The following is a 26,809-nucleotide window of genomic DNA, read 5'->3' as shown; positions in this document are numbered from 1 at the left end:
AAAAAATAAAACTAATATATCGTGCGAGTTGTAGACTTAACGGATAGCCCACAATATATTCAAACCCGTTTGCCCGGCTTTAGTAAGCAGTAAGCACCAAGCAGTATATATGTTAATTTTATCATGTACTTTTCCCAAATACTTTTAATTACCTGACATTTTTCAGACACACTTTAACATGCAACAATTAGTTTTATTAAATTCCAATTCAATAAATTAGTTCAAATACTTTTGATTAGTAAATTACAATTTTGAAATTAGTTTAACAATTAATTTTGCGAAATAACTTACCCCATAAGTTTTGTACATACAAAAAACATTTTTTGATTCATGGATTTTAACGAGAAGGAGATAAAGTTGCCTATGGATACTCTATTTTCCCTAACTCATAAGTAAATCACCACCGTGTGAAATATGTCAACCACACTCTTGTTCTTATTCTTATATTTTAAGTAATTTTTGCATAAACGTTTTACAAAACAACAATTCTTTTGATAAACAATGCCTGCTACATCCTTGAATATTTTCCAATTTTGCATCCAAAATAAAGATTTCTCGTATCTTTTCTTGTATCTTTTATATTTCAATAGTTACATTACATATAATTCAAATATATATTTTTTGGTTACATATGAGAAACATTTTAATAATAAGTATAAAATTCGACTTTTAATAAAATAAAAAAATAATTATAATATTAAATTAAACATTTGGTTCAGAGCAGAAAGAGCAAATCAAAATCAAAATTAAGTACAAAAGGGAATTAACAAACATTTTCGGACATGATTATAAAGTGGAAAGGCGAGAGAATTAGCGAAAAAGATTAGAACGAAAAGGAAGGGATTGGATTATTGGAGAATTCACTTAACAGTTAAGATCATCATCATCGATCATGATTCATGCAGTATGCACGTCCCCTTTGTGTGGATTTCGCTTCCTTCTATTTCCATTGCCTATTTTAACTTGTAATCTACAAAATTTTCATTTCTATTTTTTATTTCCTGTACAAATATTTTAAAACAAAAAAAAAATATTAAAAACAAGATAATATTTGTGTACATTAAATTTAAAAATAGAATATGAAAACAAAAATAATCAAGAAATCAAAGGCTTCCAACAAATATATATTCATATACTCAATCTTCACCTTGTCTTCCTTTTCATTTTCTATTCAATTTTTTTTTTTTTATCAGGCACATTGTTACTTTCTCCCTGGTTCTTTTCTATTTTTCCTTCTTATCCCTATGTTCCCCCTACTTAAAAATGTGGTGTACTTAATCTTTTCCTGTAATGTTTTCAACCTAGCTTGTGGAAAATTGTTCATCCTTAGGTCATACTTATCATATTCAGGTAAATAATTATTAAAGCAATAATAGAAAGTAGAAGTAGAAGCCAGTGTGTTGTACATTCAGTGGGCATACATAGTAGCAGCCAGCTAATTCCCTGCGACATGGACTTCACACCAACCTACAAAAAACACACTCACTTTTTCACTCCTCAGTAGTAGAAGTAACTAAGCACCGTCATTTATATAAAGGGCACCATATATTCATTATGTACACATCACCCTCATTCTCTCTCCAAAGAAAGAACACATCACAATGGAGTACGGAAGGTTAGGACCCTCTGATCCTGGTGGCTCCTCGCGCCTCAACCCTCCGAGATCTTCCGGGAGGAAAAACATTGTGTTTCTGTCACTCTTTGCTGTCTTATTAATAGCCGCGTCCGCTGTTACTGCAGTTGCCGTCCGCTCTCGCACTAAAAATACCGGAGGGGACGGAACTAGTCTCGGCAAGTTCACACAGGCCATTTCACGCACGTGCAGCAAGACACGCTTTAAGATGTTGTGCATGAAATCATTACTGGACTTCCCGGGATCTCAAGGAGCATCCGAGAAGGACCTCGTCCACATTTCCTTCAACGTCACGCTGCAGCACTTCTCCAAGGCGCTCTACTCTTCCGCCACCATCTCCTACACCGCCATGGATCCCCGCGTCCGCGCCGCCTACCACGACTGCCTCGAGCTCCTCGACGACTCCGTCGACGCGCTCGCCCGCTCCCTCAACACAGTCTCCGTCGGCGCCGTCGGCTCCGCCAACGACGACGTGCTGACGTGGCTCAGCGCTGCGCTCACCAACCAGGACACCTGCGCGGAGGGCTTCGCCGACGCCGCCGGCACAGTCAAGGACCAGATGGCCAACAACCTCAAGGACTTGTCCGAGCTCGTGAGCAATTGTCTCGCGATATTCTCCGGCGCAGGCGCCGGCGACGACTTCGCCGGCGTCCCTATTCAGAATAGGAGGCGGTTGATGGCAATGCGAGAGGATAATTTTCCGACATGGCTGAATGGGCGAGATAGGAGATTGCTGAGCTTGCCTCTGTCGCAGATACAAGCAGATATTGTGGTTTCCAAAGACGGTAACGGAACCGTTAAGACCATCGCCGAGGCCATTAAGAAGGTGCCGGAATATAGCTCACGCCGCATCATTATCTACATCAGGGCAGGAAGGTAAATATATAATGAGCTTAATTGTTACTGTATGTAAATTTTTTTATCATAATTTATTTTTATATTGTCATAAAATATACTCTTCTCTTTCCTCAAACTCCTATTATTATTTTTTTGCTTTTGACTACGTAACCAGTTAACTACTACCTCCTTTTTTAATCATTGTTGTTTTCATGTTTTGTATTAACTGAGTTTAAAAAAGTTTGTGGAGTGATTGCGTGGTGGACTTGTTGGTATTAAATCATCATGCTTGGACTTGTCACTGTAGTCACGTGAACACGAATTCAACGATAATATTTTTATCTTTCTTTTATTACATCACACCATTTTATTCATATTTTTTATTTTTCCATTTCATTTTCTTCATGCTCTTGCACTAAAAAAAAAAACCAGAAGCCTACTAGTACTAGCAACATTATCTATGTAATTATGTAATATTGCGATCATAATGAATCCCATGTGGTGTAGGACAATGAACTGTTTACTACTGTCTCGATGACACCATCCTCATTAATTGATTTTGACATTTTAACGGTGAGAGTGTGTTGAAAATATATACTACAACTTAAGGATTGGATATTAAAAATTATTAAGTTGTTAAAATATTAAATATATGTTTATAAAGAATTAGCATGTGGATGGATATAAACGCCAAATATATATGAAGCATGTTTGGTGATGGCAAAGGTTCCGATAGATAAAGATCTAAGATTTTCTGTTGATGCAAATTTTAATTTCAGGTATGAAGAGGACAATTTAAAGTTGGGGAGGAAGAAAACAAATGTGATGTTCATAGGGGACGGGAAGGGCAAAACCGTCATCACGGGCGGAAGAAATTATTACCAGAACCTGACCACATTTCACACCGCTTCCTTCGGTAAATTCTTTCTTTTTGTCCTCTCCTTAATGTTTATTACAGTGCTTTGAGTGATGCAAGCAATTTGTAATTAAGTACTGCTTGTATTTTATAAATTTTCAAATTTTAAAATAAATTGATAAATGAATATATATTTAACCAAATAAATAAAAGTTAGCAAAATTAAAACTGTGAAAAAATATATGATAATTCTTGTTTTCAAAATTAAAATAACAAATTAAGAAAAACCTGTGTCATTTTCAAAATATTGTAAAAAAGAAAGAGAGAAAAACCACGAAAGCAAAAGGTCAAAAAACATGCACGACATGAGGTAGATCAGGGCAAGTTGCACGTGGTCTGTTATTCTAGGGTGCCATATTTATGATTCCTTGCTGTTTAGTTGCTTGTCTAGTCCAAGTGAGCGTTTGATCTCCACCACCACCAATTCTATTGTTTTTTTAATTACTTGTTTGAAAAAAAAAAGAGTAAACGAAGTCAAATGTTGAAGAGAATTCAAAACTACATCTATAGCCCAATCGATAAAGTCGTAAAACATGTAAAATAATATTCTGCACTATTAGATCTCGTGAACTTCCTCAAATTTACTTCCGTGGTAGTTTCTCTCTAATTATAAAAAAAAAGTACAGTTTATTTCTTTCACACTCTTGAGAAAATAATTTGAGCTGATTTGTTTTCGAATTATAGTTTTAGACAAGGTTTGGACTTGCAAACCTGGAACTTCCCTTTCCTTAATCTAAAATGTTTTTTTTCCCCTTAATGTATGTGTCAGGAGTTTCTATGCTCTAATAAAGCATAGTTTAGTTGTTCTTTTGCCTCTTGCGCCTCAGTCCTATAGTACATCCTAATATTCAAACTCATAGTATTTTCTAGTACTCTTGCAAACCTGAAATTTTCCCTTTCCTTAATCTAAAATAATAATGTAATATTTTTATAATGAATAATGAAATTAAAAACTAAAGATATAAAATATTTTCTCAAATGAATCATATTATTTAATTTGAGAAAATCGTTTAAGTTTATTTATTTATTTCATTAATGATAGAAAAACAACACATTGTTTTTTTTTTTCGTTTCTTTGTTTATAAATATTTGCAAAGAAAACGAGAAAAAAAAAAATGGATCCCATCTGTGATCACCAAAACAAACGAACCACATCTTGACCTCATAACCACGTAATACACTTAAATATTAATGTTATCAAATTAAAGTAGCGAAATCAAATTATTGTTAGTGGGTCATGCAATGCTTGCGAAATCGATAAACAATGTCACATTTGTGTCCAGCATCAACAGAATATATCCATAAAGACAACAAGACCACTGGTTCACTACCAATAATTTAATTCAATTTCAACCACTAACACAATTTCACACTTAATAACAATAATGCTTGCTGATCCTGTGGTTGCAGCTGCTAGTGGTTCTGGTTTCATCGCAAAAGACATGACGTTCGAGAACTACGCCGGGCCGGGGAGGCACCAGGCGGTGGCCCTCCGCGTCGGAGCAGACCACGCGGTGGTGTACCGCTGCAACATCATCGGATACCAAGACACAATGTATGTCCACTCGAACCGTCAATTTTACCGAGAATGCGACATTTACGGAACCGTGGACTTCATATTCGGCAACGCCGCGGTGGTGTTCCAAAACTGCACCCTCTGGGCCCGAAAGCCCATGGCCCAACAGAAGAACACCATCACGGCCCAAAACCGAAAGGACCCGAATCAGAACACGGGCATTTCGATCCACAATTGTAGGATCATGGCCACGCCGGATCTTGAAGCATCCAAGGGTAGCTACCCCACTTATCTGGGACGTCCTTGGAAACTTTACGCTAGAACCGTCTTCATGCTGTCCTACATAGGGGACCACGTGCATCCACGTGGCTGGCTCGAGTGGAACACTTCCTCCTTTGCTTTAGACACGTGTTATTATGGTGAATACATGAATTATGGGCCGGGTTCAGCTCTGGGCCAACGGGTTAATTGGGCCGGCTATCGGGCCATCAATTCGACGGTGGAAGCGTCTAGATTCACGGTGGGCCAGTTTATATCGGGCTCGTCCTGGTTGCCCTCTACCGGAGTGGCGTTCATTGCTGGGTTATCAACGTAAGTTGATCCACTGCCACTGTAGACCCTTTTCAAAATCTTGGTTCATAGTTTAAAGTTTAAACCAAACCAATTTGCCCATATAATTTTTATTTGTGACTGTAATAAACTACAATATAGTTTTTTTATTTTATTTTCTTTTAACCCAATGATGATGATAATAAGGAATATATCATGTATGTAAACAGTGTTCAGTGTCATATATAGCACTTATTTTTTGCTTGCCTCACTCCACGTCAGAGTTGTTATAGTTGTTTTAGTAATAGTATTTTCATTTCACCCGACATAAAATAATGGTAGTATCATAATCTATGCATCTTGGTTATGTGACGGGTGAAGATGTGCCTTTTTTTCCTCTAAAAAGAGCAACTTGTTAGAAGTCAACACTTGTCTAGTCTCTATCATTGCTAATGTTCATCACCACCACTTTTATAATAGTAATTCTATCATTTATATGTAAATTATATAGTTTTTTATACAATAAATTATTTGCTTTGTATTTAATGCTTACTCGTGTTATGTATTGACTACCAAGTACCAAATATACATAACAAAATGTTGTATTGTATTGTTGTACATTATACTTCTTTTTATTATCTCTCAATGCATATCAATCACATCGCAAAAGATTTAGAAAAGAAAAGAATGAGAAAGAGAAAGAAATATTTCATTAAAAATGTTAAATTCTATAATAAAAAGATATTAGTAATTGTTTGACTTTCTTTTAAAGAGGAAAAAGACCAACGCAACTGGAGAGGAGAGTCGTGGAAAAACCGAAAAATACTTCGCGTTTGTCAGCTTTGCTTTCTTTCTTTTTGGTGGGGGATCCATCACGTTATCAGCTTTCAACATGACCTCTTGACAAACTATGTTTCATGGATCCTATTTCTTTGATGAATCCCCACTAACATATCTTTCACATAATTGGGAGCTTATACTGAGGTTTCTTGAACAAATAATAATAATAATAATAATAGCAGTAGTAGTTGGGTTTCAATCAAAGGAATAGCTCTTGATATCAATTAAAACTGGACTGAAATTAATTTTATGCCGAGTTTGATACATTCAATTTTTGCTTAACTCAACTCTGTTTTAGAAATTTGAAGTGAATCTTGCTGGCCAGAATTATAACGAAGAGGTAAGCTATTTGGATTAAATGACATGGTATCAGTAAGCATTTGAATCAATTGATATAAAATTATTTTAATTTAATCAAAAGTTTTAAATTCGAGTGCTCAATGTACAATAGAATTATCTCTAATAAAATATACATGTAATTTAAAAAGAAAAAAAAAAACAGCATGTAGAAAAACACAATGAATGACTTTTTTGTCTTTATTGGATGTTGGAAGTTTACGTTTTTGTGCAATTGCCTGGAAACTTCATAGGAGCATACATGGCAAGCCATTAATTAATGGGGGCATCAGAATATCAGATAAGGGGTCCATTCTGGTATTATGTTTCCATCCATGTTCATGTTCAGATGTTCATATTAACGGGGTGTTTGGCTACGCGTCTTTTGGACACATGTGAAAGTTCTATGAAGTAGCTTTTGCATTGTTTTTAGAAAACCAAAAAAGAAAAATATTTGACGAGAAATTAAAGATAATCGTACTTAGCTGAAGTCTAATCAAGCACATGCTAATGTTTCATATTGGTCATAGCATATTGGTCAAGTATATGATGAGTAATATATAATGATATGAGTAATATATAATGACATGAGTAATTTTTCTTTCTTACATTCGGGTTGAGTTAGTTAGGTTTAGGTTGTCTTATTTATTCTAGTGATATTAAAAAATATTAGTCCTAATTAATGTATATTGAGTTATTTGTTGATGTTTAGCACTGCAAAGTATGAACAGATTGACATAGGAATAAGGATGGATCCCGCCCGCCCCTTCTCTTTATATATAAGGAAAATTTACGATCTTATAATATATTGACAATTATATATGTCAAAGTTTATTTATTTTCATCTCCTTTAAATATATTTTTTAATACATCCCTGTATCTTGTCATAGATGAGATGAGAGAACTGCTTTAGGTAAAAAAAAAAAAAGTCTAGTGTCAGTGGTCAATTTGTTATTTTTTTTAAAAAAAAGGGATTCAATGTAAAATAATTTAATAATTAACTTTTAGAAATTTAAATAAAATTAGAAGCTAATTTATATTTGTTTACAATTATAAAAATTATTTTTTTTCTAAAAGAAGTAACTGATTTTATGGGAAATTATTTAAAATATTTTTTATTTTAATTAAATTCATGTTTTATTCAATTTTTATTATTTTTGAAGAGTTTAAATAACCACAACAAATAAATAAAATAAAAATGATTTGTTCTTTTTGAAAAATGTAACAAATGGTCCATAACTAATCGGTTAGACTTTGTTGTTTTTGAAACTGATACTTTAATCCAAAACTCTTATTTCATTTTACTTTTTTTTCCATTTTTTTTATTCTACCGAACGGTGTCTTACTAAATACATATAGATCTAGCATATGAGAAGGTTAAGCAAGCAATCTCAACATCTTGAGAATATTATGTGATAAGCAGGGGGAACAAGCGATCAATTGATTATGAACGCACCATGCTTGTCGGCAATACTTTACTCATTATTACGAATATTTTTCAGTCAACCATTATACTAGAAAATTGTTATCATAAACGTTTGGTTAATATAAATGATGATTTCATAAATAATAAAATCATATTATCAGAAAATGATAGAATTGATTGAAATAAAATGGCATTCCTAATTTAAGTTTGGTATGTTTTAGAGTGGAGTAAGTTTTTCTGTAGAAAAAAAATTAAAAATAGGAAAAATAAAAGTATAAGTTCCAAAAAATAATTCCTTTTACAAATGATACCTAAAACTTTCAAAGAAAACGATAAGCTAAAGTGTAGCATGAATAGAACTTGATCATGGGATCAGGCTATATGTCATTTGAGCTATGGTTCTGTAGTTATAATTTTGGGTTATATGTTAAAGTAGATAGTTATACTACTAATTAATTAATAATAGAAACTTACAATTCTACCTACAAAAAATGTTCTCGCACATTTTTACCATTTACTGAGTTTTATTTTTAAAATTGAAGTCTTCCACCTAAGTTTAACAGATAATACAAATCCTTTCATTTGCACTCCCTACAATGTTCATTAACCTTGTTTCATTCCTTCCGAGCAGAGCTGCAAAATTTCCCTGCTCTACGGACACAACCTCGCAGAATCTGAACATATTTTAAAGAAAAAACGCACCACGAATGGCAGAATTTGTTTCCTTTTTTCTATGATAAGTACAACTTTATTCAAACAATTTTATATTCACCAAAGAACATAAGAGGAATAATATTGCACAGGACTCCATAAACATTCCTGGTCAATATATTTCCATGTTATAAGAGATATATATATAAGAGAAGTCGATATTTGCAATACAAGCATCAAATGCTTGATTGGTCAATACAGAAGTTTTAACCACAGTCTACTAAACGAGTTTGATGGATCCTCTTTGAAGACGAAACAAGCACGACCACTTTATCACTGTATTATCAAAATAGTAGTAATAAGTATGTGAATTATGTATATTCAGTCACGGGAATAGCTCATCCAAATGACTATCCATGACCACTGAAACCAGATCAAGAAATGCAGCTTCACTTGCTCCAGGAAATGCCGCTTCCTCTGCTTCCTCAACAATCTGCTCAATGACAGATTTTTTCTTCAGTGTTTCTCTACACATGATGCTTCCTAAGGCGAAAGGAGTGAGTCCTCTCTCTGCACCTTTCTGAAGAAGCATGGTTGATATACGAAGGATCTGGGCACATTTAGGAGGAAGGTCCCATCCATGAAACTTCAAAAGCTTTATATCTTCTTCAGCATCCAGAGATTTTATGTAATCAATGGTGTCAGGAGAGTAAGGCTCCTTAGCTTGTGGCCAGTATAACCAGTCAAAAGTGCAGTCTTCAAACTGCAAAAGGGGAGAAAATAGAACAACTGAATAAGTAGAAGAAAAACAAGAGGGAAGCCACACAATTTAACTCCTTTTCAGAGTAGCAACAACAAAGAAAGAAGAGTTGATAATTACTACAGTTTACTGCTAATGCCTTCGCCATGCAGAATAATCATATTCTGATTTCGAGAACCTCAGAAAACCATTTACAATGGAGCTTGAGAACTTCTTTAGATTGACTTATTTTGATGAATTTTTCATTTTGTAACTTCTGAGAGAGCTTTTGAAAAAAAGGAATGGTTATTTTCCCTATAAAAGTGATACCAAATTTACACTTATGTATGATAGGACAACATATTCCATAATAGACGTTCACACATATTATCAGGAAGGTTTGCTGAAAAATCAACCAAGGGAATAGAGACAGTGCAAATGCAAAAGAAATCAATTTGAGATTATTGAAAAGGATATGAAGTCTGAATAATAGGCTTTGCTGAAAATGATAGTAATGTTTTTGCTATAAAAAGTGTAAGAGAATTTCAGCAGCAGTTAAGAGAGGAATAAGAAGTCGAAATATATGTAGAATTAACCAAAACCAAAATCGAAATCAGAATATATGCAAAGTGTAGGAAATTTAAAGAAGAGTAAACACTCTACTTTTCATGCAGTCTAATGCCTTTGACAATCAGAGAAAAATGAATCTAATTGAGACTGTAATCTGTTAAGCAAATAACACTGAGATCAGTGGCGAAGTTGCACTTGGAATTTTACAGCATTTTAGCAGTTATTCTGAAGTAGACATGCACGAGAAGTAGATTTAAGAAGATACAGTGTAGTTGTCGATAACACCACCAGCTTAAAATATCCCTACAACTGGAAAACCGAACCAATGCATTTATAGTGGCAGAAAACTTACACTCTCAGGCAAGCAATAGCCATGATCAATTGGAATGAGGATAGTTTGACCGTCTTCACCATCCCTGGCAATCAAAATGTTCCCTGCATGCCTATCTGCATTTACCAACCTGATATCCAGCACAGAGATCTTGTGTACCTCTTCCACTGGAAAAGCACTAGGGCCCATGTCTTCACAACTTCCAATATTCCTCATAAACATCTGAAGAGATCCTATTTTAACATTAGCTGAATCATTCTGATAATCTTCAATATTATGAAATCCTTTATCAAGGCATTTGACCATGACTGTAGGAGGAACTCCAGCAAATCCGCCCTCCTCATTGTTATAATATGAGCGAGGTCCTTTCCTAGGATGATCCAAAATGTAAGCCGCAACTTCTCTCAATGCACCTTGCCCTACTCGCGTACCTTTCTTTAGCCCTTCACCATCCTCAGAAACAGGTAGGCCTCGAGGATTATTTATTGCCATTGGCTCCTCATCTATGGGCTTGAAAACAGACACATACTTCAAGCCAGAAGAATCTTGCATGAGATAAGCTCCTCCTGATCCCTCTGAAGATTGAATTGGTTTACAGCCTTTTTCTAATCCCTCCGAAGTGCTCTTAATTAGCTCTTGGATCACCAGTGGAATTTTGATGTTGGAATTCATAATAATTGGTTCCAGAACAAAATCTCTTGTTAATTGGCTCCTCTCCAGGACCTCATTTGTTACAGAGACTGACCCTAACTGGTCTGCATGTAAATTTGGTACCAGATTGTGCACATATGATGCTTCAATTGATAATTCAAAATCCTTGTCAACTGGTTTAGTCCTTACCTTGGCATCTGATTTTCTGACCAAAAAATGAATAACAGCATCATTGTCCTTACAGATATCTTCAATAAGTCTCTGGTCTTCAAGTTCCTCACCCTCACATATCAGTTCTTGATCCTTGTGATCCAAGAACCCTTGCCCTTTTTTTGCAATCTGCTGCTTCACATAGCCCACACTCCTACTCTTCTCAACATAAAGCCCAAACTCCTTTCCACACATAGTCCTAACAGTAATAGCTTTGAGATCAGAAAGCCTCAGCACCAGGTGCAAAACATTCCCATCACCAACACCATAATCACGGATACAAGATCTGTTACGAGCCAATTCCTTCCCTTCAAAAACCAGTTTCTGCTTTTTAACAAAAAATCCCTTGAAGGTTTGAATTCTCAGCTTCACTGAAGCAATTGAATCCGTCTTCATAATATGCATAGGAATCACAGATCCACCAACAGTTAGGTAAATCAAAATTGACTCCCTCAAATGAGGGCTGAAACAGCTGGTAAATTCACCACAGTTAAGAGATTCTTCACACACCGGATGAAGTGCCACACAAGCCATTATCAATTTACAGGTTCAAAACCTTGCTGGCTCAAAAATAAACAAGTTATGAACCTCAAAACCAATAGCAAAATTCAACCGATTTCCATCAGAGATTCAATAGGAAATCACAAAAAGATCAAATTCTTTTTTTTCTTCCTGATTCCTCATGCCTGAACCTAAGTAGCAAACAAGAATTAGAAGCCTAAAATATGTATATCCTAAGTTTCTTTCCAGAAACCAGGTCTCAGAGTCAAACCAAGACTTTTCAGAAAACACAAGACCTTGGAGAAATGAAGATCAGCTGATCACATATCTCCTTGAATTGATTACATGATTTTTTTCGTAGCTGTCATGTTCTAATCTATGCTATAAGAAAATTTGTTGATGCTGAAAAAGGAAGGAAGAATTCCCTGCAAACTGGACTCCAATTAGCCTACAAAAGGAAAGAAATCTTCAGTCAGAGAAAATTAAATTCAATCAAAGAAAAAAAAAACTCAAACAATCACTTATAAACTTAACAATCAGTAAAATGGAAAATGTCTAGTTTAATTTCTCAACAATGAAGTAATATTCAATCAGATTAAAATTAAGTAATGTATTGTGCCTCACTTAAGTAATTTTCTTCTTTCCGATAACCTCAGCAAACGAGCAAAGCTGGAAGAGCTAAAGGCACAATAACATAACTCTCGATTTTCAATATCCGTAGAATCATACAGAAAAACCGAAACTCGGAAGAAGAAAAAAAAGCAAACAAAAACGAAACAATTTCCAATGACATGCAAACGAAACATCAAGGCGAATCGGAGACGAGATGTTTTACATTAATTTCTTCCTACAAAAAAAAGCTACATATGCTGACAAATAGTACAATTCACGAGACGAATCTTAGAAGAAAAGAAAAAGCAGAAAAAAAGTATCTGAAACGAAAGGAATTAAAGTGAACAGAACGCTTACAGAGAGTGAAGCGAAATCGAAGAGGACGTTCATGTGCGATGACGGTGATATGAGAAATTAAGCGCCATTGCACGGATTTTCTCGGAGAATCGGAGATTTTCTCAGGTTCCTAATTTTCCGGGAAAAAAAACTCGACTCAGTGAGTCAGTGTCTCGAGGAATGCAGAAAATTAAGACTGGACGGACAGTGTAAAAAATACGGTTTCGAAATGAAATAGAATCTGCCAATGGGAGGTGCCATTTATAGGCGTGGACTCGACTCCATGACTTGTCACCGAAGTTAAAAACACGTTACTGAAAAAATTAATGTTAGTTATTTGAAAGACATTGGAATTGGACTGGTATCAATGCAGGATTTTGAATTCTTCTTAGAAAGAAAAGAAAAAATTAATTATGTAAAGGTTTTTTTTAACAAAATGTAAAGAAATTTCTAGAACACTGTTTTTAAGCTAAAAATTTAATATATGAATAATTCCAACTTTCTTTCCAATATTTCTCTATCAATTTTTTTATTACATGTATATGGTAGGTGTTTAATATATTTTATATTTTTAAGAGTTTTATTATTTATTTAATGAGATTCATATCTAATTAATTTCATAATAAAAAACATATTGCTGATATTTATTTCATGAAAATGAATTAGTTTTGAATGCAAAAATTTATTTAAGGAGACTATTACTGAAACCAATGACTAATTGATAGAATGTAAATTTTTTTTTACATAGAATGCAAGAAGTTAAGTTGATTGAATTTTTATCTTATGTTTACATTTTTTGGTTAATTAAAAAGAATGGTAAACGTGAATCAATTGAATGTATTGTATCTAACGGCTCATAAGTGAGGTATTTCACGAACTTCATTCGTAAGAAATGACAAAGTTCATAGTCATAATTTAGTCGTTTATTTCATAAATCGTAACTCATTAATGTTAGTTATTTGAAATTAGTGTTGTACTATATGATTATATAAAATAAACAGTTATTTTTATAAAATTAAAATTGATAATAAATAAATGTTTTTATAATATATTGAACTTATAATAAACATTTAAATTATAATATGATTAATTATTGACATATAAAAAAATTTAAAATTCAATTTAAAAATAAAGATAGAAGAGAATGGATTAAAATTAATAAATAGGTAGAAAATTAATATATAAACAAAGGTAAAGATGGAATAATTTAAGGTGATTGATAAAGAAATTTTGGCTAATTACAAAAATAATGTGTGCAATAAACAAGGTCGTGATAAGAATAATAGTATATAGAGTTGAGCGTTTGATGCCCTAATTCCAGTTAAAATATTTCCTTTTTATTGACGTTTAATTTTTTTTTGTTTCATTTAATTATCATAATATTGATCAATGATAAAAAAAACTCTAATAGTTAATATGTATTTTAAAACATTATTTAATAGGAGAGATAAAAATAAAATAAAAATTAATTAAAATTTTAGTTTTGTCAAAAAAATTAATTAATTACATTTGCAGATTAGGTAAAATATTACGTTTCTTTAATACACAGAGAATATTTCTTTGTGGAATGAATAATTAATAAATTACATGTTAAATTTAGTACTAAAACTATTTTCGGATTTTATTTCTTTAATACAATACATAAATTTATCGTTTAAGTCATTACAAAATTTAGAAGTTGATAAGTCCAAAAATCGGTGGTTAATTGTTTATTATTTTGACGTGTCTCCAAAATAGCAATTTTGTACCGACAGAAATTGAGTCAAATCCAAGATATTAGTCTTTCACAGCATTAGTTTTCTCTAAAAAAAGAGAGTTGTGGGGAAAAAACAACGTTTATAAATTTTTAAATTAATGAGTTTTCGTTTGAAAAAATATTTTTGAAAGTAAGTCTTTCTTTTAAAAAAATTCACGTGACAATAGAAGTTACCAATAGTAAGCTTGCTTTTAAAAAAAATCAAATGGTATGTTTTGGTTCTATTTGTTAGGCTTAGACAGAATAATATACGCGTGTCCAAATACATATTTATAATAAAATAATTTTGTCTAATTTTTATTGAAATAATTTTGACAAAATTAATATTAGTTGAATGGTTCTAAATTTCTAATTAAAAATGTTATTCTTTATATGTAATTTCAAAATTGTAAATTACATAGCACAATACAAATTAATCTTCAATTTTATTTTATTGTTTTTAAAGTATGCCCTAATCTTATATACAGTTTTTTCTTTAAAAGTATGCCCTGATAAATGAAAGAAATTAATCATTTATGTCTATAATTTTTTATAATCCTAATTATAACAGGAAGAATTCTTAATTTGATCCCATAGTTGCATAAAATTTACCTTTTTTCCAACACTTAAAAATCACCCTTTTTATCCGGTGCAAATATTATTTTTTTTGTCTTCGTTCTTGTTGTTAATGTTAATGGGTGTTGATATGACACTAAAATGTGTTGTCAGTTTTGTTTTAATTCTTATACCTAAAAAAAAAATTATGTGTTGGTTCTTATAATGGTACCAATTTTATCTTTTAGTCTCTACATTTAAAAATAGTTAATTTTAGTTTGTGTGCAAGCATTTATTTTTATTTTATTTTGCTTCCTGTTGTTAAAACAAATTAATATTATTAACAATGAATGACGTGGTAGTAAGCTGATATTGATGTGTGCTACGCTGTAAAACTACTAGTTTTAATCCATATACGAATACTTTTTTATATTTTAATTTGTATCAACACCTATCATCTTTCTTCCTTTTTCTTTTTTGTAATCAACACTTCCCCCTCTTTGTTTATTTTGTGTATTCTATTTCTTTTAAATTTCCTTGCATCGATTAATTCTCATTTCAAACACACTCTTGGACAAGACGAGGTAGCTTGCGAGTAGTGGTTTTTATTGGCACTCCTTACCATGACAAAAACTTGCCATATCATTTTAATCTTACTTCATAAAATGCCAAGACACATGGAGGTTGCCATTTTTATTTTGTATATCACATATTGCTTTTTGCCATGCACTGCTATCAAAAATTACCTTTAGCAACAATGTGTGGCTAAGTATTTTTATTTTCAAATGTCAAACCGTTTAGCAACTGCCGGTTTTTAATTTTTTTTGTCAATTTTCCATTGCCACTTTCAATTTTGGGGTAGTGTTAGAAAACCTATAGTAAATGGAGTCACATTACATGACGCAAAAACCCAAGCGATTGAGATGATGAAGTAAGTCTCTGCCATTGCAAGGAATTCCAAAATAAATCGCTATTCGCAGGTTATCTCGTCTTATCTAAGAAGTGCTTCTGAACTCTACAGACTCTTTAATTTAAAGTCAATGAGAATTAATTAATGTAAGGAAATTTAAAAAAAATACAGACCAGCAAAATAAAAGAAAAAAGGGGTGTTGATGAGGAAAAATAAAATAATGAAATAGATAGGGGAGATGAAAAGAAATGGGAAGAAGAAGAAAGGGAAGAAGTGTTGATAGAGAGTAAAATATTAAAATAAAAGCTCGTATAGGGATATACATGTAAGCATACGAGAATAATTTGATGTAGTTGAGAGAACTTTTTTTCCTTGTTTAGGATAATATATGTAATGCACTTCTAAAAGAGGGAAGAGAAAAAACATTATTAAAAGTTTAATGACTATGTATTTATAGCGTACAATTATATTATTATCAATATAAAATATAATTTAATATAAAATGTAATTTTTATTAATTTAACTATTGAATTATATTTATATATTATTAAGATTATTTGTATCAATTTTTTTTCAAAATTAAATAACAATAAAAATATATTCAAATGATTCATATTTTAATATATTTTGAAATATTTATATTATATTAATTTTAATTTGTATGAATAAAATAATTAATGATTTTATATTAATACGAAAATTTGCATATGTAATTTATGTAAAAGAACTTTCAATCCAATGATCAATTTTAAGAAAATATTATTCATTTAAAAGTTATAGAATGATATAATAATTATCAAAATTACACCGGTCTAATTTGATCCTCCCCTCTTTATATATTATAATGAGAAAAAAAGATTTTACATTAAAACATATAGTCTTATAATAAAATTGTGATATTAAAATTTATTGAGTTATTACCAATATAATTCTTATTTATTGGTTAAAAAAATATTCATTAGATTATAACTGATGTTATTATATTTGATTATTACTTAAACCAATTAATTTTATAAGTATTTTTAAAATAAAATTTAAATTTGTGATAATATTTAAAAAAATTAATTTAATTATTATTGTTAATTTTGAGGTAGGGTTGAATATTATGTGTGAACAACTATTTAAACCTTGATTCATCATATTATGGAGACTAATTCCTTCCGTTAGATATGATTCCAAATTGTCACGATATTTTTCTTTAAATTTGAATTTGAACGTGCTTTCTGAATCATTTGAAATCCTATGTGGCCATACGGAATAACATCTTTATTATATGAATGAGTATATAGTGCAGCTGGTACAGATGAACACGCAATAGTCTTTTTTATTGTTTCCAGTAGTGTTGGCTTTATTTATTTAAGTTGGGCATGGCTGTTAAATACAGAATTCGTATAATGAGTATTTTGTATCAGTCATTGGCAATTCCTATGCTACAAGGGTGGGGAGATGCCATGTGTCATTGTGTCTTGTATGTGGAAGGTTGAAAGTTTGGTATTGGCAATGTGTCAAACAGAAAGTGGGCAGGGATATATTTGTTGTTCTCACAGAATGTCGTTCTTAATTTTGGTAGCAGAGTTGGGTGGCATAAAAGCAAGGATGGGAGGTTCAGGGGTGCAAAATATTTGTAATCAGATGTTGTTATCATGTTCACGCACATCTTGTACTTTGAACTCACTTTAATAGTATCTTTATTTTGCCTTGGAAAAAATAGTGTCTGAATTTTCATAAAGATTTATGTAGGGACAGGTTGGTTCATTTTAAAGTTAAATAAAATTCATTTTAAATCGTTAAATATGATTTAGATTAATTTTAATTATAAATTTTATTAAAACATATTTTTTTATTGAAAATAATTTTCTTTATGACAAATAAGCAGCAACATAAATTCAACTAATATTTGTTAGTTATAGTTTTGAACTTTTCTTTTTTAAACTTTTCTTTTTTACTGGTATCTAGCTAGCTCTAAACTCTAATTAACATCAGTATAAAAAAATACTTTAAACTAATACAAATACAAAACAAACTACATAAAAAATGAATACTAATAAAAAAAACATATATATGATATTAGTGGGACTCTAAATTTATCCCTTAGTATCAATATTTATCCGTTAACTATGTTTTGGTCAACCTTTAAACCTTTTTATTCGAATGCGAATTGTTTTCCATGATTGAAAAGTTTGTTTGTTTGTTTGTTTTTTTTAAATGCAATTTGACATTGGATCGCAAATTCTTACACAATCCATGCATTATATTCCACGTTAACGTTGTATGCCTCCAATTAGGAGGATTGAATCACTAAAAATATTAAAATAAAACCTAATCACTAGTGAACAAAGGTCTTTTATGCTATGTTTGAATTTCAGAATGAAAATAGAGAGGATGAAAATAAAATAAAAATTTCTGTTATTTTTTCCTCCCGTGAACCTAACACGGCTTTCCTTAGTTTTCCAAGTGAGATGATGATATTTTTATAACATTAATATAGACTTTTTAAATAGGTTGATAGAAAGGCGATTAATTTTTGCCAATAATAAAAAGTCATTTTACAAAATACACTCTAGATCGATTATATGAGGAGTTGATATTTAAAAAAATTGAAATCAATTCATTAGTTACCAATCTAGAATGTGAACGTTTTGACTTAATTATGCTTTTGATATTTTAGATATTACAATTGTACGGTTTTAATCCTTAATATTTCAATTATGCCAATTGAGTTTTCCAAATATCATAAATATTCAATTTTAGTTATCCATTGAGCCTTTCAGGTATCATAAGAAATTATATTATCGACATATTTTAAGATGATATTCAGTTAAAACTTGCTAATATAATCTAATTAAAGAACAAGTTGGTGTATGCTAGCAATCCCCACAATCATTTGTTGACTAAATTCACTTGATTTTTAATCAGAATACTATTTGTGTACTTTAAGAAAATCTCTAATTATAACTTGTTAACATCTTTAATTAAAAATAAGTGTATGTATATTAGCAAATTTTGTATATAACATTGTATTAGATATGAATATAAATACATCAGTCTATCAAGTTTAATAAGTTTTATTTAAGGCTTAAGACTTGAGCTTTTTAAAAAAGTTTAAGCCTAACTTAGACCAAGTCAAGCTTTTTAAGCCTAATAAAAATGTCTAACCTCTTTCCACAAATATCCTTAAGGCCAAGTTGGTTGCCTTATTTACTCTCCCCTCAAAGATTAAGGCTCATGTACCATCCAGACCCTTGGAAGGCATTTGTTTCTAGCACTCCCACTATTGCATTCCAGAAAGTTCATATTCCAAAATGAAAATTTGCATTTTGAAATATGCTTTTCAGAATGCAATAGGAGGTGCAAAATGCAATAGTTCCCTCGAAACCACCCTTAAGCCCTACTAGTCTTCCAGCCCAAGTAGCATCAATTGACCATGACTTTTGCTCCACGCCATGAAGGCATAATAGAACACCCAACAACTTCACAATTGAGGCTAAAACTTCCTTTGCTTCCTAACGTGTCTCATTGCTGTCCAGAAAGTCCAATCCGATATGCAAGTAGGAAGCAACATCCCACAATCGATCTCTAAAGCTTATTAGGTTTTGGATATATTAGTTCAATGCTATAACAACCCAGGGAGCCTTGCGTGATCATTTTTTTAATAGCTTGATTTGAACCATGTTTGAGTTTGTAATCCGGACTATCTAATGTACAAATTAGAGCACCTAATATTAAGTGACATTTATTAATTAAGCATTACCTCCTTTTCTTTGACATTAATGAGGCGACTACTATTAACCTCCCATTAAATGGTTAAACAAGAGTGAGTGACCATTACACAACATTGTAGTATCCATCAATTACCCTAAAAGCATCTCCAATGGAAATTTCTTGAGTGTGTTTCTTAAGTTACTTTTTATGTAAGAAACTTCAAAAAACTCACTTTTATATGTTTTTTTTATTTTTATTTTCACTTAATTATAATTTTGTTATGTGTCAGATAAATATTGTTTTTTTTATTGTTAAGATATAATTTCTTCCACAAGATACAAATCTTTATTTTTAAGAAACTGTCCCGTTACATAGATTTGTTCCAATGAAGAAGAAACTATAAGAAATAGTTTCTTCATTTAAAAAATCCTTCAAGAACCTCCATTAGACATTAGAGATGCTCTTAAGAGATGCAATCAACTCTTCTATAGTGTTCATACTTATCTTTCTGCACTTGAGAAGACTTTTGATGTTAAACACATTGGCCTCTACCATCAACAAACGGCAAAACGGCAAAATTGACATACTCAACCGTCCTTATAGAGGAAATAATTATGGTTTCTTCAACGGTAACTTATATATGTGTTTGACCTTTCAGGAAAATTCCAGCATTGGTATGGTACTAATATTTTTGGTTTTTCTGGATGAATCATATATTTTTCTTCAACTTTTTTTAACTTCAATTATAATTAAGCAAAGGCAAGAAAGGAGAAGTGCCAAAGGAGGGGGGGAACAATTCCTTGTAAGCAGTACGAGGAATTATAAGGTTGACTTGATGGTGAAAAAGGTGAAAAAGAAAGAAAGCAAACCGCTCATAAAAAAAAAGGGCTATGTGGATAACTCCTCCACATACAAGATCTAGACTATTTGACTTTTAAAGGCTTATTCAGTTATTTGATACCCAGAAGAGTTTCTTGTTAGGGTGTGTGAAGTGGGCCAAAATAGCCATCAAAGTAGCTTATCAGCTTTAAGGCAAGAAGAAACAAAACCAATTCTTTTGGGTAAAAGAACTTCAGAAACCACTTTGCCCATTCAACTAAACACAACAATGAAAGATGAATTAAAAAGTCATGTTACAGATTCCTCTGAATGAAGTCCCACATCCTCCCTTCCATGTAAACTCGGTCACTATGACGCCGAGGCATGTGCCGTTCATCTGGGAAAACTATTAGCTCATATGATTTTCCAGCTGCCACAAGTGCATTGATAAGTCTTGCAGTGTGCCTAAAGTGAACATTCTCATCAATCATGCCGTGCACAAGCAACAACCGCCCTTTCAACTGGTGCACTTGGTTCATAACAGAACCGCTTTCATATCCTGACTTGTTTTCAGATGGCAACCCCATGTACTTCTCTGTGTAAAACGTGTCATATCCATCCCATGATGTAACAGGGGCACCGGCTATTGCACACTTGAAGAAATCTGGATATCTTGACAGTGTCATGGCAGAGAGATACCCGCCGTAGCTCCATCCGTACAACCCAATGTGACCAGCTTTTGTAAGCCCTTGTTTGACAAGCCACTCTGCTCCGGTTAGCTGATCATCAGCATCAATTTGACCAAGTTTTTGTTTTAAATAGCTTTCAAATTTCAACCCCCGTCTCGCAGTTCCTCTGTTGTCTAACTGTAAACAAAGAGAGCAATATTTAACTTGGAAGGATGAGCAGGCCATATAATTGGAAACAGATAGAGGCAAAACCTATATTTTTCCATGCTACATTTTGTAAAAAGTGGGCAAATCTGCCCTGTTTGTTAGAAAAGGGAAAAACATTCCCAATATAAAAGCTCAAGGGTCAAGAACCTAAGCATTTGGGACCATCAAAGCACTGCTACAACCATTGAGCATACAAATGGGAAATATGAATTGCAAGGGTGAATACATTTTTGGATTTTCTTAATTGAAAGCATGTTCTGTCACTATTAAATATGTGGATTGCCCATCTCAATCATATTACTACCGGTGGTTCGTAAATGAGATTCAATATATTGCAACTATGTCCTATATGTTTGAGTTTCAGCATGCGACTGAATCATAAAAATCTGGATGCATATAAATTTAAAAGCAAGCAAAAAAAAAGTGAACCATAATCATGTAAAATTCAGGGAACTGACCTTCCAAACTAAGATGCCTTGGTTTCTCAAATATTGTGCTCTCAGATCAACTGTACTTAGCCAAGAGTTACTAACAAGCTGTACACTTGGACCACCATAAACATTGATCATAGTTTTGTAAGGTGGAGGTCCAAACCTTGAAGCATCAGGCTTATATAGGGCTCCATACAATGTAGTGCCATCATTAGCCCGTATTTCAACAATCTCCGGTGGCTCAAGTTGAAGCTTTTTGAACCTTGGAATTGTAAATGACTGCTCATATAAAGGCTTGATTAAACTTCCATCTTCCAACGAGCACAGTAACACCCTAGGAGGACAACCAAGGGAATCATGAATATCAACAAAATTTCGCATATGATGATCAAGGACCACAATGTGCTTCCCCTTGCTGTGCGTAAGTCTGACAGGGACCTGAAGTGGTTGACTTCCATCAACAAAAAGTTTGGAACAATACAAATTGGACTCCAGAGGACCATCTAAGGTCCCAGTAAAATATATTAGACCTGTAGCCTCATTCACACCGGCAATTTGCTCAACCATCCATTCACCTTCAGTGATGGGTCCTAAACAAGTCCCATTTGCATCATGAAGATAAAGATGTCTAAATCCTGTTTTCTCACTAGCCCAGATAAATCCACCCGAAAATTTGGTAACTCCTTTATCAAGAGGTGTGAAACAGTCATGTATATTGATCCAACTGCTGTTTTCTTCGAACAATATATTTTTCCTTTGGCCTGTTCTAATATCAAACTTAACGATCTTTATTTTAGTGTGGTGCCTGTTCAAAATCTGAGCAGTGAGAATGTTTCCATGCATCCAATTGACTCTTGCCAAATATTCCTCCTCATTGTTTTGCTGTTCTGTGCCCCCGCAGAGAAGATCCATCCAAGTAATGGAGCTTCCAGCTACTGAAACAACCCCAAGGCGCACTTTAACATTTGAAGCTCCTGCAAAAGGATAAGGGTGGTCTTCCTGTGCCTCTAAACCGACTGAGCTCTTCCCTTGGTGCATAATTCTAAAAAGTGGTATTTCAGAAGAATCAACTTCAGTGAAAGCAATATATTTACTGTCCAGTGACCACCAATATCCAGTTTTTCTATCCATCTCCTCCTGAAATCCGAAAAATACATGTTATTGGCAAAGATAAAAACCATTCCAGGGCCAGCACATAACATATTAAGCTTTTTAGAAGAGTTAGTTCTTGTCACTGTAAAACGTACGGAAAATTTAACAAGCTAAGGATGAAATCATAAAAAATGAGATCATTTCAGAACCTATCTATTATGCAACTCACCCGGTCAGAGGTAGAAGGAAGGACTAATTCATACAAGGAATGCAAAGCACCATATTTAGTCTAAAAATGTATATAAAAGTATCTAATTTTAAAGTAAATCTCACCTGAGCTATATATTCTGCAAGCCCATGAGTCTGCAACACATAAACCCAATGTCAAATTTTCTCAGACTAAAATAATGTAAGAGTCAAACAAAACATTTCAACTACTGGAAAACAAACTAAAAGCTTTATGCAATCATTTGAATGACAAGTCTACAAGTTCAAGCCTAAGGTCTATTGGATGATCAAGAGTAATTTGACTCTTTTGAAGTTCCAGTTTTCAAATATCTTAATCCAATCAAGCTTTACGTCATAAATAAGAAAAGAAAAACCTTAGAGTCCTACTAGAGATTGACCCTAGAAGAGAATCAACACTGCACTAAACTATCATTATCCAGGCCATTGGCAGCAAGGACAGAAGGACCAAGCTGAACCAAATTCAGCAGTGAGATGCCTCCTACTTGTAATGAAACACATATGACAGAGTTAAAAACTTTAAATAGGATACGTGCAGCTGATTTGAAGATTTAAAGTAGGTGAAGCTTACAATGTTTCAAAAGGACACATAACCATATAATCTTTTAATTGCTAAAATATTTTTCTTTAAAGGTATTTTATCTTAAAAGATTACATTAATTAGTCAGGTGACTTATATAAGAATCATAAATATCTTGTAGAACTCAAATGCATTTAGCAATCCAATACAGAAAAGAACAGCCAAGTGCTGAACTTACCAAACCATTTTCTTTTGCCCCATGGGTCAACTGCTTTGATTCATTAGACAAGAGATTCAGAACATGCAACTCAGAGTCTCTTACATAGGCAAGCATTGATCCATCTGGAGAGAGATGTGGATCAATAATGGGTGAACCTAATACACTTGGAAGCTTGAGCTCTGCTTTTGAATGGGGAATGTCCTGAATATAAATCTGTTCATAGGGAAAAGGAAATAACCATAAGAAACTTGACTATTTCAAGTAAATAATCAATATCATATTCAATGTAGTATAAAATACAAAATGAGAGAAAAAAAAATCATTCTCATACACACCTATTCAAAACACAACAGAATATAGAGTTTGGCATAACATTGTTATATACATATAAACAAGATTCCAACCTATATTAGTATCAAGTATGGAATAAGCCTAGTCAATTTCAATGGCAATTATGGGACGCAAATCATTGAAGTTAACACAGCTTCCAAAATCAGGTACAAGAAGCTCAGTTTTTATAAAGAAATTGAAGAGGTTAGTAAATAACTCGAGAAACCTCCTTTCAACTATGCTAGACAATTGCAGAATGATAAGCCACCCTATACAAAAAGAAGAAGAAAAACAAAACAAAAATCAGCATTTGAGGCTTCAGTTAATTTGTTCATATAGAACATCTAAATGTTGACAGCTTGTTCCAAGCAAGTGTTAGAAAGGGACTGACATCACACTTCAAGAAGGGGATAACGTTCTGGTGGCAATGAGGCATCATGGTGAGATTATTGGAGTAATGTGATCTATGTGCTTCTGAAGTGTTCCTAACAGGTTAAAGTACTAAAGTGTAAGATAAATGTTTAAAAACTATTACCACTTTTCTCTCCTGAATAAAAACATAAGACAACATTTTAAATCAATTGCAGGATAAAGGGAACAAACCCCAGCAGGCAGTGGCACCATGACTGCTTTCCTTTTTGAGCTTGTCTTCACCCATTCATACCGTGTCACACCTAAACCACGCTCCCTCAACCTCTCCCGCCTCAACTTTTCTTCCGGAGAAATATTACTTTCATCGAGTCCACCATCAGGGGGACTGAATAACAATTCTTGTGTATTGGTCTTCAGATCAAATGCATAAACCTTTCTGTTTAAAGAGTTATCAGGACTAAATAAATAAGAAATTAAACTATCATCGGGACTAAAACTTATTGAAGTTGGCGACACATATCCGGGCAACGGGTATTGTACAATCTCTTCAACAGGGAAAAGAATGTTATCATCAAAATTCTGCGGATCATTTGAGTCTGTCACAGGCATGCTGAAAGGCAGTGGTTTTTGACGTTTTGGATTCCTCTTCTCATTCATTAACTGATTGCATTAGAGATACACATACAGGTATGAGATTGAACTGCAAAAGAGCATGGGTAATTATGCCAGCAATAAAAATAACAATTTTACTACAAAGACAATAGCAAGCGTATTAATAGTTTAACAACATTTACACCAAGATTCAATTACAATGAAAATTAACAGAGAGGAATTAAAGGACTCTTCAATGCTTAATTACGAATAATTCCTCTGCCATTGAGCCTGACTGAATGTGCTCGAAAGACCAAAATAACAGAAGTTTTATTTTATGAGAGAGGACATAAAATCATTAGAAGGTAAAAACTTGAGAATATTATTCAGGTGGAGAACAACAAAGTAAAGGAGACCAGAAACATAAATAAAAAGGGACAAAAGAAGGTAAAAGGTTACCCTGATATTGACAGGCACGAATAACTTGAAACTGGTTTTAAGTTTAAGCTTCTACGTATATATTAAATTAATGCAGCATGACTAAAAATAAACGAAGAAAACCTTGGAACCCAAGCAAGATAGAAGATTGAGTAAGTAACAAATCAAAGAAAAGAATGCGAATTTTTAGTTTATTTGGTTTTCACTTCATCTCATAATAGATTATAATAAACCAGAACCTTTTTCAAAGTCCCTTATGACCACTAATGATGGCAGAACCATTAAAACCTTATAAGTCAATCCACTGTAACCGGATCCGATCGCAAGCTGTGTATGGGACTGAACCCAGAAAACCAAAAAAAATAAAAGACAATTTTTTGATTGACTAACGTTAATTAAAGCTAACCCAGCTTTTGTTGAGTATCACGATGATTAGAATCTAACCTGAATGAAAGACGGGTAGGATCTGCCATGAAAAGGAAGAAAGGTTTAGTTGGAATATTTTGGATTCCTAGAGAGAGAGAGAGAGAGATAGTTTGACGGGAAATGAGAATCTAAAGGCAAATTTGATTGGGTTATATGCGAGTTTAAGGTTTAAGGTTTAAGGTTTGGTGGAGAAAGAAGGAAGAGGATGAACTATGTTGTTGTTCAATGTTCAGTTGGTGGCGTTGGACTCTGATAGATAAATAGATAGGGAAACAAATGTTGAATAAAAATTTGCTGAATTTATATTTATTTAATATTATATATATATATATATATATATATATATATATATATATATATATATATATATATATATATTGCCGTAAAAGAAAGGTTTTCGTTCGATTTCGATGTTATCAAACACAGGCGAAGAGGACAGACGGGGGTGGGGGGGTGATTCCGTCCGTGGCCATCTCGCCCTAGTAGTTCATTAATAAATAATAATTGCATAGATAACGATAAAAATGAAAAAATAATACTCAAATGCAAATCTTAAGAAAAAATAAATAGTACTAGTTTTTATTAAAAATATTTATTATATTTATATATATTATATGTATTATTTAATACGTATTTTTTTAAGTAATTATTATGACCTTCTCATAACTACTAATCTTCTAGTTTTTTTTTAATTTGATTATTTTAAAGTGAGGAAGTGTACTTTAAAAAATAAAATATGCTCATAGTTATTAGTAATTAAAAAATCATCACTTAAGCATTGTGATAAAATCAATATATATATATATATAAATTATGGTTATTATTGTGTTTTATTCTCTAAAATGCACTCCTGTCACTTTAATTTAGATGGT

General features: G+C 32.6%; 3 protein-coding genes across 7 annotated transcripts; 1 reads left to right on the top strand and 2 right to left on the bottom strand.

Moving 5' to 3' along the window:
* Positions 1–1,535: 1,535 nt before the first annotated feature.
* Positions 1,536–5,725, top strand: LOC114410300 (probable pectinesterase/pectinesterase inhibitor 61). The gene is made up of 3 exons (XM_028374190.1): positions 1,536–2,509; positions 3,250–3,386; positions 4,797–5,725. Exons 1-3 carry the CDS (start codon positions 1,602–1,604, stop codon positions 5,495–5,497), a joined length of 1,746 nt encoding a protein of 581 aa, XP_028229991.1. The 5' UTR covers positions 1,536–1,601; the 3' UTR covers positions 5,498–5,725.
* A 3,036-nt stretch (positions 5,726–8,761) lies between these two features.
* Positions 8,762–12,907, bottom strand: LOC114410298 (phosphatidylinositol 4-kinase gamma 3-like). 3 transcript variants are annotated; one of them, XM_028374189.1, is made up of 4 exons: positions 12,676–12,907; positions 12,003–12,154; positions 10,366–11,897; positions 8,762–9,467 (listed from the first exon to the last, which is right to left on the bottom strand). In XM_028374189.1, the coding sequence occupies exons 3-4, from the start codon at positions 11,737–11,739 to the stop codon at positions 9,090–9,092; spliced, it is 1,752 nt and encodes a 583-aa protein (XP_028229990.1). In that variant the 5' UTR covers positions 11,740–11,897; positions 12,003–12,154; positions 12,676–12,907; the 3' UTR covers positions 8,762–9,089. The 3 variants fall into 3 exon arrangements, with proteins under 3 accessions (XP_028229990.1, XP_028229989.1, XP_028229988.1); XM_028374188.1 differs by having other exon boundaries at positions 10,366–11,891; XM_028374187.1 differs by having other exon boundaries at positions 10,366–12,154.
* Positions 12,908–20,431: 7,524 nt separating this feature from the next.
* On the bottom strand, positions 20,432–26,212 carry LOC114410297 (dipeptidyl aminopeptidase 4-like). 3 transcript variants are annotated; one of them, XM_028374185.1, is made up of 6 exons: positions 25,956–26,212; positions 24,714–25,142; positions 23,799–23,993; positions 23,128–23,157; positions 21,730–22,839; positions 20,432–21,241 (listed from the first exon to the last, which is right to left on the bottom strand). In XM_028374185.1, the coding sequence occupies exons 2-6, from the start codon at positions 25,137–25,139 to the stop codon at positions 20,690–20,692; spliced, it is 2,313 nt and encodes a 770-aa protein (XP_028229986.1). In that variant the 5' UTR covers positions 25,140–25,142; positions 25,956–26,212; the 3' UTR covers positions 20,432–20,689. The 3 variants fall into 3 exon arrangements, with proteins under 3 accessions (XP_028229986.1, XP_028229985.1, XP_028229987.1); XM_028374184.1 differs by having other exon boundaries at positions 24,714–25,182; positions 25,956–26,211; XM_028374186.1 differs by lacking the exon at positions 25,956–26,212 and adding an exon at positions 24,502–24,595 and having other exon boundaries at positions 24,714–24,829.
* Between the last annotated feature and the right edge of the window lie 597 nt (positions 26,213–26,809).

Source organism: Glycine soja, chromosome 4 (assembly GCF_004193775.1).
Source record: "Glycine soja cultivar W05 chromosome 4, ASM419377v2, whole genome shotgun sequence".
Taxonomy (NCBI): Eukaryota; Viridiplantae; Streptophyta; class Magnoliopsida; order Fabales; family Fabaceae; genus Glycine; species Glycine soja.
The sequence above is the reverse complement of the archived record's forward strand: the minus strand, read 5'-3'. Positions and strand labels throughout refer to the sequence as shown.

Coding starts and splice junctions, on each gene's coding strand:
- LOC114410300 (XM_028374190.1), top strand. CDS start 1,602: ATGGAGTACGGAAGGTTAGGACCCTCTGATCCTGGTGGCTCCTCGCGC. Junction 2,510..3,249: donor ATCTACATCAGGGCAGGAAG/GTAAATATATAA, acceptor TTTTAATTTCAG/GTATGAAGAGGACAATTTAA. Junction 3,387..4,796: donor ATTTCACACCGCTTCCTTCG/GTAAATTCTTTC, acceptor CTGTGGTTGCAG/CTGCTAGTGGTTCTGGTTTC.
- LOC114410298 (XM_028374187.1), bottom strand. CDS start 11,739: ATGGCTTGTGTGGCACTTCATCCGGTGTGTGAAGAATCTCTTAACTGT. Junction 9,468..10,365: donor GCTATTGCTTGCCTGAGAGT/GTAAGTTTTCTG, acceptor CCCCTTTTGCAG/TTTGAAGACTGCACTTTTGA.
- LOC114410297 (XM_028374185.1), bottom strand. CDS start 25,139: ATGAATGAGAAGAGGAATCCAAAACGTCAAAAACCACTGCCTTTCAGC. Junction 22,840..23,127: donor TTGCAGAATATATAGCTCAG/GTGAGATTTACT, acceptor TTCGGATTTCAG/GAGGAGATGGATAGAAAAAC. Junction 21,242..21,729: donor AAGGCATCTTAGTTTGGAAG/GTCAGTTCCCTG, acceptor CTTTGTTTACAG/TTAGACAACAGAGGAACTGC.